The following is a 17,855-nucleotide window of genomic DNA, read 5'->3' on the forward strand; positions in this document are numbered from 1 at the left end:
CTCAGTCTCCACCACTTGATTATTATTTAGATTACGTAGGATGTACATTTTCACATAAAAACCATTCAGGCTTATTAAGTCTGAATTTTATTTATATATGTACACACTCATACACATTTACACACATTTATTGATGGGCATTAAAATACAAATGGTTTTAAAATGAAAATTCAAGATTACAATATTCAAGGTGAGATGCATTTTACAAATCTCACAAAAATCTGTGATAGTACAAAGGGTAAAGATTTCTAGTTCATTTCTTCTAGAATGTTTGAAGTGTTTTTCTTTTACAGCTGGCTAGAGAAGTACTGGACATTGCTGCTGGGATGATTAAACCGGGTGTAACTACTGAAGAAATAGATCACGCTGTACACTTAGTAAGGACTTGATGCTTTGAAAAATTTTTTCACATTATTGGATGTTTTAGACTTCTAAAAATTAAGCTAAGTTCTGAATATCTAAAGCCGCGGTTCTCAACCTGTGGATCGCAACCCCTTTGGGGGTCGAACGACCCTTTCACAGGGGTCGCCTAAGACCATCGGAAAACAAAAAGATATTTACATTACAATTCATAACAGTAGCAAAATTACAGTTATAGAGTAGCAACGAAAATAATTTTATGGTTAGGGGTCACCACAACATGAGGAACTGTATTAAGGGGTCGCGGCATTAAGAAGGTTGAGAACTGCTGATCTAAAGTAACTTGGCTAAGCTTATTTGAAAGCAAATTTTTACTATATAGAAATATTCAAGTCATTATTCCCATCTTTCAGTATCTGTGATATTGAGGTCTGAGGTGAGCTTGAAATATCTTGTTTCTGAAACCTCACATTTCATAACATTTTAGTTTAGCTTTTATAAAATGATTAATTTTATTAGTGCTTTAAATAAATTATGTCACCATGTACATCAAATTTTGAAATAAAAAAGAATACAACTTCTGAAATTCGATTAGTGGAATAAATGTAGCCTTTCATATCCACAAGGCAGTAAACAAACCAGATAAATATTTGTAGTAAATATGAGATAGGGATATCTTTTCTTATAAAGACTGTCTATCCATCAAGGAGAGACCTTGAAACCTGTGGTAGATGAGTGCATACATTATATGAATAGCTTGTTCACAAAAGAAGAGCAATAGTTATTAACTAGAAAATAAATCACATGGAAAACTAAACTCGCTCTGTCCTCATACACATGCAAATTTTAAAGATTTACTAAATTATTAAGTATGTTAAAGATGTTTATACCCACTGCCTGTGTGGGGATGGTGCAGCTTGTACTCTATTGTAAATTGGGACAACTCTTTTGAAAGGCAGTTTGTGACAGTGTGTCTTGAGCATAGTAATGATTATAAAGACTTTACATTCACAGTTTTATAAATCGTGGTTTTTGGTTATTGTTCCATATGTTATAAAATAGGTAGTATGCAATAATAGCATTTCGACTGCTTCCTATGGTCCACATGCTCTTTTGTGTGCTTGTTTTACTAATTCATTTAATCTCACCAACAACTCCACAAGGTAGATACTACTAGCATCTCCATTTTATAGATAAGGAAACTGAGACCAGGGAGAGGTTAACTTGCCCAAGATTACACAATTTGTGATGGAATCAACATTTTCAGTCAAGACAGCCTGCCGTGAGAAATATAGAAGTACCTCGTTAAGCAGGGGATCAGTGAGTGATAGGCATGTAGTTATTGGCAAGGAATAATATGTTTTTGTAATTGAGGAAACTATTTAAATTTCCAAGAATATTGGAACTGTCAATAAAATTATAGTGTATTCCACAAATTGTATTATGTGCAGTTATTTAAAAATTATTAGTCTGAAGACTGTGTGGCAGTATGGAGAGAAAAATTATGTATACTATGACTACCACTGTCTAAAAACATCTAAGTAAAATAAGACTTGTTTTGGAAAACCAGACCATTTTCTTAGAGGCTCCTTTGTTATTGGCTCCACATGACTGTAGTGATTAAAATATCCCTGGAAGTACTCTACCATTTCGTAATTATACTTGTATTCATTTTTTGGTTATAGGGATATAGACTTGTTTCTATATAAGAAATTATAATTACATTAAAAGTGCATGTTAATATTTACTTTAAATATTATCTTTTTACTTTAATATATTTTTCACAAGGAGTAGATAATTCTAAATTAGACTCTTCAATTTGTATATATTTGTAAAATGTGAATTTGCTTTTCTTTTGCAATTACCAGTGTACTGGTTTGCCTACAGTCTATCTGATTGGCACAGACTCTGTTGTATACTGTTTTAGGTAATATTTACTGCTATTTCTAACATAAAATGTTAAATTCTTCATTAGGAGCATCTGTACAACAAATATTTTATCATTTTTCAAATTTTAAAATCGGTTGATTGCATACAGATTTTTTTTTCTTTTACACATTCCAAATTATTTTCTCTGTATTTTAATTTATTGTAGGCATGCATCGCCAGAAATTGTTATCCTTCTCCCTTGAATTATTATAATTTCCCAAAGTCTTGTTGTACTTCAGTGAATGAAGTGATCTGCCATGGAATTCCAGACAGACGGCCCTTGCAAGAAGGTGATATTGTTAACGGTAAGAAATATGTAAGTGACTTTTGTCACCATGAGCAAAGAAACAGCAAGGTTGTGGGAGTCTGAGAGTGACTTGTGTTTTCTTCACTTGCTTCTTGTCTATACCTTATCCTTTTTCATATTTAAAATTTTAAATAAATCTGTGGAAACCTTTTTTATGGTTTTAAGATATTGCTTTTAAGATACTTCTAGTATGATGTGTTTGGTATATAAGTGATTGGGGAATGGAGGAAAGATGTCAGTGAAATGTGGAAGTAATGTTGATTCAAATGGGGTATTTTTTTCTCTTTTAGTCCATTAATGGGTTTTTTATTTCAGTTTTTTTTTTTTAGTTTCTTTTTTTAATGTTTTTAAGTTTATGGTTGGCATACAATCTTATATTGGTTATATAATCTTATATGTACAATATAAGGATTCAACATTTTCATACCTTACAAGGTGATCACCCCACCACTATTCTAGTCATCTGTCCTGTGTAAACAAGTGAAACCATGCTTCCTCTCTCTGCCTGACTTTCTTCACTCAGCATAACACCCTCTAGGTCCATCCATGTGGTCGCAAATGGCAAGATTTCATTCTTTTTTATTGCTGCATAATATTCCATTGTGCGTGCGTGTGTGTGTGTGTGTGTGTGTGTGTGTGTGTGTGTGTGTGTGTGTACACACACACCACGTTCTTTATCCATTCATTTATCTATGGAAACTTAGGTTGCTTCCATATCTTGGCTATTGTAAATAATGCAGCAGTTCCACTTCTGGGTATTTAGCTAAAAAAAACGAGAATACTAATTCGAAAAGATATAGGCACACTTCCATTCATTGCAGCATTATTTACAGTGTCCATTAATGGTTTTGAAGAGATCAGGGGAGGCTTTCTGACAGATAAAGAGAAATTCTTAGGAATATGTAAAGACCTTAAGAAAAGAGCTAAAAATTCTGCAGAAGTGCCTTTCTTTATGTAGGAAGTTCATAAAATGACTTTAAGGACCACTATGTTAAACTATCTTGGGAAGCTACAAGTGCAGAGGAAGATGCTGCCCAGACATTTTCCTCTGTGATTAAGAAAAAACTGATGAAGGCGGCTCCCCTACATGGTATTTTTAATATTGCTGAACTTGGTCTCTTTAGTAATCTGGACCTACATATCCAACAAAGAAGCATGAGCCCAAGTGTTCAAGGCTACAGGGAGTACACGACCTTGATCCTGGCTGTGAATGATAGTGGAGACACTGTCATTTTATTTGGATTGTTACTGTTTTAGTTAGCATATCTGTGCATAAAATTCCATAGGTGTAGAGGGGTCGTCCTGATCCTGTTTTTCATATAAACCCTGTTTTCTTTTATTATATGCAAAATTTGTGAGGTTTTTCAGGAATGAAATGTGTTGTGCTAAAGTCAACACACCTGTACTGCGATATTGTAGTTTGACTGAAAATTCATGGTTTAAAAATACTCATTTCATTTGCTGTTTAATATATATTTAGTGTATTATAATGGTGTAGTAGTAATCTGTATTCTTAAACATGGGGACAAAGAAAAGGACGACTATTCACAAATAAGTGAAAGACAAATGAGTTTAAAAAAATAAGTGTAGAATAGTGTACGTTTTTCTATTGATTCGCTAGGAGGAGGAAAAACACGATGAAGATAGTAAGTTAAAGCAGTATGTCAAATGTAGCAAAGTCCTCTATTTAATGTTATTAACTTGGGTTATTGATCTTGCATGAATGTATCCTGGATGCATTTTTATTCTGCCTCAAATGATCTAATTACTTCTATAAGCATTTAAAAGCCCACCGTCTGGCTTACGCTGTGTGACCATGTCCCTGTCCTCCACGTGAGTTCAGCAGCGTTATAGATAGGAGCCTCTGTCTGGAAATAACTATATATCCATTGGTGTCTAATTTGAGAATGCAGAAGTTATCATTCTCATTAAACTGTTTGATGCTGTCATGTTGTAGATACTGGGCTTCAATTTTAAAATAAAAACAAATATGGTGTTTATAGCTGCACATTCTTTTGCAGTGGACATTACTCTTTATCGCAATGGTTATCACGGGGACCTGAACGAGACGTTTTTTGTTGGTGATGTGGATGAGGGAGCCCGGAAACTGGTTCAGACCACGTATGAGTGCCTGATGCAAGCCATCGACGCAGGTGAGCCTCAGTGCTGAGCACCCACTGCGACTGCCATGTGGTGATGGGCCTCTGAGGACTCGTCGCTGCATGTGCACTCCGTGTCCCGCCGGCTTCGCCTCACCCCTCTCTGAGTTAGGTTTGGGTTTTAGCAGTAATCGCTTAAGGATGATTAGGAATCCCTTCATGAGCATGGATCCAGTGATTGCTTATCATCCTGTGTCTCTTCTGGGATTTGTCTGCCTTTTTTTTTTGGCTGATAAATGAGGAGGAATGGATGGAGAGTTCTTGGGTACAATTTTTTTTACTCTTTTATTTCTTCATAAGCATTATGTTCTTATTTTTAAAAATTAAAATGATGCTAGATTATGAGGGGAAAATGAGTGATCCTCTTGTACACTGGCCTCTTTTTCCCTTTTATATCTCTCTATTCTCCAGAGGTATTCACTTTTAACATTTAGGTTTCTTTCTCCTCTGTGCATTAACACACACATACCTCTGTGTATGTGTTTAGTTAGGTCAAATGGAATCCTAATATTTATAGTATTTTGTAATGTACTTTTCCAACTAATAATATCCTAGTGATATTTCCAGATTAGAATCTGTAACCACATGCATAGTTATGCCACATTCTTTTAATGGCTGCATATTATATTCCATAGTATAAACATTTCTACAGCTATTCCCCAACTGGATTTTGGTGTGTCTAGACGTCTTGCTAGTGTAGAAAACAATATCTTTGGTTAGAGGCGTATTTCTGTAGGGTTTTTCTCTGGCTGCCTATCTTTGTCCATACAAACAGTTCATTCAGGTTTTGTTGTTGTTGTTTATGCTGTCTGTATCTTGTGAGGAGACAGAAAGAAAGGCTTATTGCAAATGTTAAGAGACTATTACTAAAAAGGACAATTTGAGAGCATACAACTTTTCAATTGAAGCCCATAGCATTTCAGCTTTATTGTTTCGTGTATTATCTGTATCTCCCGCCACTACCACCAAAAAAAAAGAGTCCACCTATCATCAACAAAGGATTGGACAGGATTCTTAGGGAAACATATAGTTATTGCTAATAACTTAGATCCATTATTTTTATTGTTTTTAGTTTGTTGAACATGCATGGGAGATGATGAAATTTTTACTAATTTAATGAAGTTGGAGGAATAAAAAATGAAAGCATGAGATGTTTCATGTATTGATGTGTGAGATTTCTTTTTACTTACTGTTCACTGTTGATTGTTTAAAAACTTTAATATTCCCCGTGGTGTTGTGAGATGAGAACGTCAGGGTTTAGTTTCTCATTTGTGGAAGCCTTAGGTTCAGATCATTTTTAGGGTTTCTGCCAGATGATGTGTTCAATGTTTATGTCCTTTTTGTTTCTCTCTGAGTTGACTGAAGTAAGCAGACAGCTGGAATGTTGTTTTACAAAGACACAGGAATAAAACTTGTCAAGAAACTATCAGAAACCAATGTCTTCATAACTGCCAGGAAAGAATAGAAGTTGCTTAATCTCTGGAAAGTGCTATTAACACCTTTGTACGTATCATTCCTGCCCCTTATTTTCCACCAGTTTGACTGCCTAACATGGTGCATAGCACTGCAGAGCTTGACCAGTTGTTGAAATCAGCTTTCTAGAACAGGGCTTCTCAGCTTGCACATTAATGGCATTTGGAATCTGCTCATTCTTCATCGCAGGGGCCTTTCTTCCCTGTGCGTTGTAGGATGCGTAGCAGCATTCCCACTCTCTACCCGCGAGATTCCAGCTGTTCCACCACTCCTAGCTGTGGCAACCAAAAGTGTCTCCAGATATTACAGAGTGCACCCTTGCAACCAGAACTGCCTCTGGGTTGAGAATTGGGGGGGAAATCTCCCCTCTCATCCCTCCTCATTACTGAACAGGGATTTTCTTTATTTTATATGGTGCAACATGGGCTCAGATTTTGCTTTTCTTCACTGACTGGAGCTGATAGGAAGGTTTGGGTGGGAATGCAAGAAAATCATTATGAAAGTCAACTTGGCTCCTCAAAATCATTAACCGCCCTCCAACCCCCTAAAACTCAAGCTGGGACATCTGGTTAAGAGCAAGAAAATGTTAATTAAAATGATTCTTTGAGCTCTTTGTCCAGAAATTTGATTGGCTAGAGAAGATATGTTGTACCTGAACCTCAGGTTGGAAATCAGGCAGTTGGCGGATGCTAAGAGCCACGGCTAGATTCCCCGGGAGTCTGGCAGGGCCCAGCTCCTGGGTCTCAGTGCTAGGAGAGCCATAGTAGCAATGTGAACCACGTCTTCAGTTTTGGTTTTTATTGAAACAGTAAAAGGCATAAAAATTAAACCAGGGTATCAAGTATACAGTGAGAGGTACCCTTCTGTACCCTACCCCGAGGACCTTCTGCAGAGACAACTATGAATAACCTGAGAACCACAGGGATAAAAAGCCCCTGGGAAATAATTGTTTGAGAAGTTGACCAGACTGAAACTCGGGACAAGTCAGGCTACTTTTTGGACATTCCTTTTTCTCCTGGTGCTTTTTCCTCTCTTTCCTCTTCTGTTCCCTTTAATAGAAGGCAGTACACTTGACCTTAGGGAAAGAAAGGAAGAAGAGCATGTTTTCCATTCTCGTGTTTCTTCAGAAAGCGAAAGGTGCCGCCCCCCAGCCCCTTAGTACTGCGCATGTGTCCTTTTTCGCATCAAAGGAGACGCACAGGGGCTACCAGTTAGAATTTCACCTTTGCCATTTACTGGCAGTGTTGCCTCCCTGTATGCCTCAGTTTTCTCGTCTGAAAGTTTCGGCAAGTAGGCATACAAAGCATTCAGAAAGCTTCATGGCACATAGGTAGCAATTGCTTAGTTAACGTTAGTTATTACTGTTGTCACGAGTCTTGCCTTTTCCTTTCAGTGAAACCTGGCGTACGTTATAGAGAACTGGGAAACATTATTCAGAAGCATGCCCAAGCAAATGGCTTTTCAGTTGTTCGAAGCTACTGTGGGCATGGAATTCACAAGCTTTTTCATACAGCCCCCAATGTACCCCACTATGCCAGTAAGTACTATCCAAAGATTTGGTATTTGCTAACGGTTTATTCAACAAATATTTATTCAAATGTGTAACAGGACCTGCTATTTTATAATGTATTAATCTATTGGCTGTTATAGACAACCCCCCCAAATGTATATTTGCTCAAACATAGTACATGTTCATATGTTCATCTTGCTTATGTAACAGTCCAAAGCATGTATGTTTGGTCCCTGTGGGGGCCTGGGGCAGTTATTCTGTGACCCAGGCAGGCTCTGTCATCTTCAACCTGTCGCTTTCAGGGTCACTTTGGGAGTTGCTGTTCTAATCTATATATATTGCGGGGGGGGGGGGGGGGGGGAAGGAGAGACACATGGAGGGGTGTGCTTGGGAGGTTTGAATGAGCCAGCCTGGAATTGGCATAATCACCACATTTTATTTTCACTGGCAGGAATTCAGTCACGTAGCTACACTAAGCGCAAGGGAGGCTGGGAAATGTCACCTAGCTGAGTACTCTGGGAAAAATGTTAACTAATTTTGGTGAACCGCCAACAGTCTCTGCCACATGTCTAGCCATCATTATTCTGATTCCTTAAATGAAATTGGTTTAGCTTGGTTTGATTTGGGCACTTAGTGTATGCCAGATACTGTACTATTTGTTGGTATAAATAGAGGGGACTGACAAAGCACCTTTCCTCAAGTTGAGTGCTGTGTGATAGAATAACAAAGGAAGCGTAGGACAATCAGTGTCTTCCAGAAACCTTTTTCTCTTGGAGAGAGAAGACATCTCTCAGGAGATGCAGGAATAAGTCTTGTTACTTACTGCTAGAAATGAAAGCTGTCCAAAATAAGCGACCTAAGAATGATTTAACGAATACGTATGAGGCACTGCTATGTAGACACTTTCACGTGTCTCTTTGTGCTTAAGTTTTCTCATCTGCACAGTAGTAGGGAATGGCACCTACCCTAGAGCTGTTATTAGGATTAAGTGAGTCAATACATGGAAAGCATTTGATGTTAACTTTTAGAGGGACGATGATGATAATACATTATCTCATTTGATCATTACAACTCTAGGAATAATTTCTTAGCCCTGTTTTTAAAAGGAGATTCTGTGTTTCAAGAAGTAATTTATTTCCTCAAGTTCACACAGACTAGTACATAAGTGCCAGGGTGAGGATTGGTACCTGGGTTCTGTTTGGCTTTCTGCAGCCAGCCTTTTCTCCTGTACTTCATGCTGCCTAGTAAGGCCTGAAGCACTTTGGCGCTGGGTCCTGTGGGAGAAATAAGGAATGATTGAGATTTGGTTTGGCGGAGAAGATGAGGAAGAGCATTCCAGGTGGAGGGGAAGCTCCAGGTTGAGACTGAACAGAGACAATAGCAGCTTGGCTGAGGGTTATAGTAATGGGCAGTGCCAGACCGAGTTTGACTTCATTTGTAGGGATTTGCAGGAACATTCTTGGGCCGAGGAATGGCAAGATGAAGTTGCTATTTGGGGAAGAAATTTGGCAGGGGGGCTATGGTGTATTCGAGTTGCGAGCTGGTATGATTGACTGGTCAGCCCGATGCACTGCTGCAGTGGTCCAAGTATGAGGTGGTAAAATCCTGCATGTTGATAGTTGTGAGGAAAAAGGGAAAAGTGTGAGAAACCGCTCACCTGGAGGAGCTGGAGATGTCATTTAGAACACAGCATCTGGCACAGATCAGTAAGCATTTATTAGCAGACACATAATTCTTTTTATTTAAGCTGTGAGTTGTGCCTAAAATAAAAGCTAGCAACAGAATATTAGTAGCCGACTTCATGCCTTCCTGGTAAGCCCTGTGATCGCCTGATGTGCATTTACTTTAACAGACCGGAAGTAGCTATCCTGATTACAGTGGTGTGCGTGCATGGCGCGTGCGAGCGTGTGTAAATAAAGAGCAGGTACAGGGAGGGAATGAAAAAAGTGCCCCTCCCGAGGTGACAAACTCAGGTTTAGGTACGGATTATATAAAGAGAGACTGCTTGAAGACGATAGAATCTGAGGGAGAAAGGGATATGCATCGATGATGGTGTCAGCTAAATATGGTGCCATGATATACAAGAGAAGCCGCTTGCGTTCCTTTTTAAACCATTTAACTAGAAATAAAAAACAATTCTGAAAACAAAAGCAAGGGCCAGGTAGGTATACTTCCTTTCATACATTTGATATGTTTATGAGCAGTCAAGTGTGAATTGGGTTTATATAAAGCAGGATATGTTGTGATCACTTTAGGGAAGTGTTAGAGGAAGCTGCATCTTGGTGGAGCAGAGGCCTTCTGACATGTAAATGATCTCCTCTTTGGCTTGTAACTCCATATTCCTAATCCAGGAGGGGAGGGCGGAACCAGGAAATTGTTGTGTAACTTCCCTCCACCCCTTTCTATGTAAGAGAAGTCCTTGTTAGATGGGAGTTCATTTGCCTCCTTATTTAAGTTATTAATGGTTGAGAAATAATGATGATAATACCCTACATTTAGAATGTGTATTACAATGCTGTGAGGTAGATGATAGAGCAAATAAAAATTTTTTTTAAGTACTTAGCATAGTGTCTGCAATAGTGTAGTGACTACTCAGATAATGTGTGTTGGTTCAGTGAGATATGTTAAGAAACTGAAACCATGAGTCGAGGTGAGTGGGAGTTGTAACTTTTCCTGAATAATGAGTCAGTGGCAGAAACAGGAGTGGAACTTTGATTCTCTGTGTCAGTGCTGTCCAGTAGGACATATGAGGCATGTACGTCATTTAAAAATTGCTAGTGATCATATTCAAAGAGTAAAAAGAAATAGCTGAAATTCATTTTAATAGTGTATTTTATTTAACCTGTTAAATTCAAAACAGCCTTTCAACAAGAATGAATGTAAAAGTTATTGAGATGTATTACGTGCTTTTTTGTCTTTGAAGTCGGCATAGTTTTACAGGACCAGCCACTTTTCAAGCGCTCAGTAGCCACACACGCAGCCAGTGCTGCTTTATTGGACAGCACGGCTCTAGATTTCTCTGTCCTATTTGCTTTGCGTGACACCACACTGACACTTTCAACATTTTCTTACTGATATCCAGAAGGGAATAGGACCGATTGTGTGTATATGGTAAATTGCTTGTCACTTGGAGAGAAAATTCATGAAATTAGAAATAAAAAGTCAAAATTATTTTAGCCCCTCAGATCTTATAACAAGTTAGAAACTCCAGATTTAGAACCTGCAGTAAGTGTATTTTGGCAATACCTAAGGTAGTGGAATGCAGCATGAAAGCTATTCACAAGGAAGGATGTATAAACGTGTGGGTGAGAGGAGACTGTACGTAGAGAGCATGGCATTAAGTAGATTCAGCCTCAGTGGACATGTGTCATTCATTACCAAAGTCGCCACCATGAAAACCGACTGACCAAGAAACTCTGAAAGCTAGTGCTTCTGCCCTCTGCTGGTCAGGCCGAGCAAATGCAGGCATTCGTTTACTGGGGTTCGTACCTGTTCTTGTTTTTTTAATTTGAAATTTAAACTGGCTCTCCATTTTTATCTAAGGTTATCTAAAAAGGCCTACCCCTATTTTAAAATTTTGGCCTTTTGTGGGGGGTGATGGCAGGTGTGGACACTTTAATTCATGGTTATGTTTCTCATGATGATCCTGAAAATTACTGTCATATTAATGAACTTGGACAAAAAGCTAAAACAGCGTTTTCAAATAAAAAGGAATAGTCCCGTCAGCATTTAAAAGAATGTGCAGAGTAGTTCTCCTTTGGAGATAAGAAAAAGAAAACAATATATAAAACTTAATGAAAATCGGCAATTGTTTCTGTGTGCCGTGTCCCTGCCCTCACCCCATGTCCACACACACCCCATACCCACCCACCCAAGAGGTGGGAGACTTCTGGCATAATCTGAAACACCTGTTGTTCTCCTTTGAACTGTTATACCTGGAATGAGTAATAGACCTTTGCTTGGTTCCATGATTGCAATTCTAATCCTATGTAACATAAATGGTGGTACTTTTCCTTTTATAGAAGTGATAACCACATGCAAAATCCAGCCTATGCATATGTCTGTATTTTCCTAGAGAAAACATAGGCAAGATGAAATATGCCTAGGACAGTATCTGCCCCAAAGGAGGTGGTTATCAGTGAAATAGCTGTCCGTTGAATGATTTACTTTAATAGAACTGGGAGACGATAAAGTAATTAATATAAGAGTCACTGATGGGAATATAAGGTGTGTACTCTTCCCAGTGAGCTGTTCAACAGTACACTGTTGGTTTTTTTCCCTATGTGTTGAGATTTTTTTTCCCTTTAATTTCAGAAAATAAAGCAGTTGGAGTGATGAAGGCGGGCCACGTATTTACAATTGAGCCAATGATTTGTGAAGGTGAGAAATAGGGTGCTATAATAGTCTTTAATTGAACTTTCATTTACTTTTGATTACTCATGATCAGGTTAGTAGTCTGCATTACTTCTTTTTGCTTTATTTCCACTGCCTATCCCATCTCGAACTTGATTCAGTGTTATGTAGAGAACTGAAAATGGTAAGGGTTGGCAAGAACTCAGCACTTTCTACATGGTCATTCTCCTGCTGTCAGTAGATGCTGAAGTACTTGGATCCTGGTCCCTTTTTATAAAGATCCTGTCAAAGGGCGCGTTGTAATAATTAGGAGCCTCCATCAAACCTATGCAGAAATTCTTGCTTAGGGGGTGGGTTGGGAGGGTGGCGAGGAGGAGAAAAGTAGAGCCACTCAGTTTGAGGCACAGTTATATGATTTAATTCTCCCTGATTTATGAGGTGGATACTATCCCCATTATACTGAAGAGCAAACTGATCCTTGAAGAGGTTAAGTAACTTGCCTGTAGTCACTTAACCTAGTTACGTGGCAGAATTAGTTGGACTCGAACTTCCTGAGCTGTTCTGCCCCTTCAGGGTCTGCGCTCGTTTTGTCAGGTGATGTCATCCAGCTATTGGGAGAAAGCACAGCACAGACACCATGTTGTGTTCTCGCTGTTGTTCCCTGTGACAGGCATGTGGCACTGATGACAGACTCCGTGTCATGATGAGAGCCCCTCACCGAGCTGTCAGAGTGATAACTGGAGCCTGCTTTTTGAAGCCTTCCCCTCCTTGTCTGCCAGCTCTCTGCTGGGCTTAGGGGATGCAGAGTAAGGCAGAAGGATTAGAGGATAACTCACTGGATCCTTCCAGTCATTTTTATAACCTCATCTGGAGAGTGACAGTCCATCACTTCTACCGGATTCTCTTCCTTAGAAGTGCGTCCAGTCCACACTCAAGGGGAGGAGGGAAGCCTTGACGGTTGTTTTAGAGGCTGCCAACTACTTATCTGAACTGAGTGGCCTGCTCAGTCTGAGCACATTTTGTTGGTCACAGACACTGGCTGTGAAATCCTAACCCGGCGACTGGACAGCGTGTGGCCTTCTTAACCTGATCCTTTGTAAAACCTTTATCCTGCCCACTCCCGGGGGCTGCTATAAGAATTCAGTGAGATGATTTATATTAACACAAAGTATCTTGTAAGATATGGTTTTTGTTGTCCTTATAGAATCAAGTTCTGATCATGATTAACCAATTGCACAGGCAGTAAATATGAGTAGAGAAAGGAAAGACAGTGAGAGTAAAGTTGTTTTTTTTGGTTGCATACCTACTTTCATCAACTGGCCCCTGGGCGGTGAGACATAATATGATATTTACAAAGGTAAGTAAATAATTTTCTATAGAGCCTATTCAGATAATCAGCAAATTATAACACTGATATATTTCGGTGTAACTCAGGCTAAACCCCAGCTCCAGAGTCTCATCCAAAGAGGATTTGAATTTCCTTAGAATAGTAGCCAAATATATTTGTCTTGAATTAATAACCTGTTTTAGTAGATCACAATAAAATCAAAGTATTATGTCTGAAATCCATTTGTGAAAAGATCATTCATTGCATTGAAAAATATCAATTTACTTATCTTTAGGTGTTTGACAAAGCATGAGTTAACTTTCTTTAAGCTGTTTTCATACTTTCTTTTTTGACTGGGATTTAATTTTGAAAAAGAAGGTTACTTCAGTGCAGAGTTTATGTTCTGGGATTTGTCTGAGTCAGTGATACCTAATCTTTGAAACAAATTACTCAAAATGAAGAATGTGTTGGTTTTTTGACATGTAATTTGGAAACCAAGTCTAGAAACACATACCGTATTTGCCGGCGTATAAGACGATTTTTTGGCCCTGAAAAATATGCCTCCAAGTGGGGGGTCGTCTTATACGCCAGGTACACTTCAGATAGACTGCCCATAGTGCTTGCCCCGTGCCATAGTGGCCTCCCGATGCCAGCCCACTTCATTCCACATACCGTTCAGGCATCAGCAGCGCTGCTGGGTGTATGCTCGGCTGTTATGCGATTTTGCTGTTATGCGATTTTACCACACTCGCAAAATCGCACACAGCCGACCATACACCCAGTATGATAGCACAAAATCGCGAATCGCGATTTATGTATATGTTTGATTACATACAGCCTTGTGACAGTTTTCCTGCATGTCATAAGCATTTGAATATAAATATAAATGTTGAAATCAAATCTGATATTGTTTTACCTTTTATTTGGTGTGTGGAAGGTGTGCGGAAGTATACAACGTATAGTCTTATACGGCGAGTATATAACAAACTCTGCATTTTGAGTGGAAATGTTAGGGGGTCGTCTTATACGCCCAGTCGTCTTATACGCCGGCAAATACGGTATTTTTATAGTAGTATCCAGAATTGCGTAACTTTCTTATTTCCCCTTTGGCTCCCCTCCCCCTGCTCTCTCTAGTGTGGCGTTGTTTTCTCATTGCCCCCCACCTTGTTTCACTGCCCCTTCATTTCCTTTCTCTAGTTTCCATCCCTCTCTAACCCATTCTGTCTCATCATAATTTGTTTTATCCTCTTGCCAATCCCTATTTCTTTCTCTTTGTCCTGTTTTGGCTACAGGGATGTGGTCTTCAAAAATTTCACAGTATAATCTGTTCTCACCATCTGTGTGCCTGCCGTGTTACAGTTACATCAGGAATTAAATGCTGTAATAAAAGTATAAAAAGTTGCATTATTTCCTTTGCAGTATACATTGGTTATCATTTTGTCAGATGCCAAAGTTATACCAGGAAGGAATTAAGTTCATTCATTAAATTTTTTTACTTGTAGCTTTATGATGAGTGGCTTCAATATATTTTCTAAAATGAAACCCAGTGCCTTTATTTTGGAGATACCATCTTTATTTGATATTTGGGACGTATAAAAAATGTGAAGTTAGGGCCGGCCGAGTGGATCAGTTGGTTAAGAGCTCGCTCAAGAGTTTGAGCTCTGAGCAACAGCAGTTCGAGCCCCAGGATGGCTCAGCTAAAAAAAAAAAAAAATGTGACGTTCTAACACACCTGCGGTAAATTTAAATATTATATCGTTACTACATTGAACTAAAGACCAGAATGAAGTTGGAAAGGCTTTAGCTCAAACAGTTGAAGTATAAAGAAGAATCTTAATGGTCAATTTTCTAATTGGTTTTCTGTGATACCTAAGGATATAGGAATACATGCAAATATACTGACCTAGCACTTATTTAGAAAACTGAGTGACAGATTTAAGAAACTGTTTTTGTTGAAGGCGGATGGCAGGATGAGACCTGGCCAGACGGTTGGACTGCGGTGACAAGAGACGGGAAGCGGTCTGCTCAGTTCGAGCACACGCTGCTGGTCACAGACACTGGCTGTGAAATCCTCACCCGGCGACTGGACAGCACGCGGCCTCACTTCATGTCCCAGTTTTAATTTCCCTTGAGATGGCACATCTCAGTAATACCTTCTGGCTGTACTTACACATTTTATCGAGAGTACAAAATGGAAGAGGAAATTTTTTATTACTTGTTTTGATTTTGACTATAGATAAAGAAGGACTACAGCATTTGACGTGTGTCCTCAAGAACTTGTCTTGGGTTTGAAAAAGCCAAGAAGAATAAAGGAAACATTTCTCAGCTCCTTTCAGTGCTCCCCTGTTCCCCGCAAAAAATGTCTACACCCGTTTTCTCCTTTGCCCTTTGAGCACTTTTACTTAAACCCGCTTCTAGTTGCTTTTATCACTGCCACACCTGGGCCATCGAGAGCCAGCTGCTTTCCAGATGAATGTTGAAGGTGAGAATCCTTGAAACTTTGACAACATATGTTGCTTCAGATTTTTTTATTATGTATGTATGGAAATATATATGTATACATTTTAAATTCCATATATATGATTACTGAACACTATGTGACCTGGGGTTTGTGTTGATTCTGCTCTGACAGGGGTTTATGCTGTCATAAATGGACCCATAGTTTGCAGTGCAGTGATTTGATGCCCACTTGGGAATTGGCGTCCCTCCTCCCCATGCTCATTATTTACCCTTGTAGTTGTGTGTAAGGAAGCACTCAGTCAGTGAGACTTTCTCTGCAGTGTAGATAGACTGTGTCAGTGAATGGATATGGCAGAATTCATTTTGGAAAAACGTTATTAGGTTGTTTTAAATCTATGGCAAAGGTAGCCATGCTCCACGTGGTATCTGGCTGTTGCAAAGCATGAGAATTTTATAATACATTGCCATTTCAGACCTCTGTTTGGTCGAAATGGGAGGGAAAAGATCCCTTTCTTCCACTCTTATTTCAAGGGCATACCTTGGAGATAATTCAGAGAGGGGTGGAGGTTGCACTGTAGAAGCTGATGGGGAAAACCAGCTCTGAAATCTCTCCAGCAGTGAGCAGAGTGCGTGAGGTGGGCTGTTAGATCCTCACATTTAGTAAACTGGGTTGTGATAAGAAAGGAACTTCTTTGATGACTAGACTGTTCCTGGCAGTAGGGATGCAGCTCTCCTTGGTGTGCTGAAAACACACTTCACCTTTACATCAAACCTCATTAGAAATGACCTCAGCTGCCCAATATCTGTGTTCCTTTCAGTAGTTCGGTCCATGTGGGAGTGGATCCAGTGAAGACAGATCAAAGTCATTGTCATTAGAGTATACTTGATTACTGGGTATCTGGTGAGTTTCTTGTAAGATAATTTGATACCACTGACATATTATACGAGAACATCTTTCCCAGAGTGCCTCAGACCTTTATTGCTTTAAAAGAATTATAATGTTTTCATTACTTTTATTATTTTAATGATTTAATAAAGCGGCCGAATCTGGTATAGACTTTTGGGGGGTATGTGTGTGAAGTTTTTTATCAAATTGTAATATTTGTGAATGGAATGCCTTGCAATATGAATGTTAATATAATGTCTAAAGGGAGATTAAAAAATCTGAGTCACGATCCCACCATGTATGTAGTCACTAACTTGGCTGCATTTGTTTGTGATTTCAGAGGGAAGTGGTGGAAATGGGGTGGTCGATTTCACAATCTAAAATAAACTCACAACCATTTGAATAAAGAGAACTTTTTCAAGTTTAATAGCTGTATAAAAATTCCACTGCTCTGGTTAGTTCAGCAGTCTACCAGCAGCATTTGAGATGCAGCCGTATTTGTGAAAGCTGTGAAGACAGAGAATGCTGAATATTTAGGGGAGCATTTTATGTATTGATAGTGGAATCCACAGTGTGGGCTGATTCAATGTCTATCGTTAGAAAATAAGCTCAAGGAAAAAAATCTAGGTGAGGAAGTATTTTTGTTAAAAGATAAAACACTACACTGGTGATGATGTTTTTCTCAGTTTAGAAGATTTTAAACAATGTGGGCTCTCGTCAAATTGTATATGTCTAATTATAAACGTGTATTAGATTTAGATGAGAAAGTCTCTAGTTTCATCATTTTGCTAACTTCAAAATAAGTCATGTAGTAACTATTTTTTATATTAACTTTTTTTTTTTGAAAGATTTTATTGGGGAATTGGGGGAGGGAACAGCGTTGGGGAATTGGGGAAGGGGAACAGACAAATTGCTGTCCTTTTGTTTTTCAGTCTAGTTGTGGAGGATGTCGCTTCACTGGCCCATGTTGGTATTGTGATCATTGCGCTCTTCCCTGGTGAGATAGATCAGTCACTGGCCACTGGAGTGCCACTCACGGTGGCTCACGGCCACTCACGCTGGCTGCCGGCCACTCACCGTAGCTCACAGCA

The 17,855-nt window shown here is 39.0% G+C and overlaps 1 protein-coding gene across 1 annotated transcript in view; it reads left to right on the forward strand.

Moving 5' to 3' along the window:
* Positions 1-17,189, forward strand: part of METAP1 (methionyl aminopeptidase 1) — a 66,681-nt gene extending 49,492 nt beyond the window's left edge. The window contains exons 6-11 of the mRNA XM_019661648.1: positions 294-377; positions 2,456-2,594; positions 4,618-4,749; positions 7,622-7,765; positions 12,053-12,118; positions 15,377-17,189. Of these exons, the coding sequence (XP_019517193.1) occupies positions 294-377; positions 2,456-2,594; positions 4,618-4,749; positions 7,622-7,765; positions 12,053-12,118; positions 15,377-15,540 (729 nt within the window). The 3' untranslated portion in view covers positions 15,541-17,189. The remainder of the gene's footprint in view (positions 1-293; positions 378-2,455; positions 2,595-4,617; positions 4,750-7,621; positions 7,766-12,052; positions 12,119-15,376) is intronic.
* The last annotated feature ends 666 nt before the right edge of the window (positions 17,190-17,855 follow it).

This window comes from Hipposideros armiger, unplaced genomic scaffold (genome assembly GCF_001890085.2).
Source record: "Hipposideros armiger isolate ML-2016 unplaced genomic scaffold, ASM189008v1 scaffold_357, whole genome shotgun sequence".
NCBI lineage: Eukaryota > Metazoa > Chordata > Mammalia > Chiroptera > Hipposideridae > Hipposideros > Hipposideros armiger.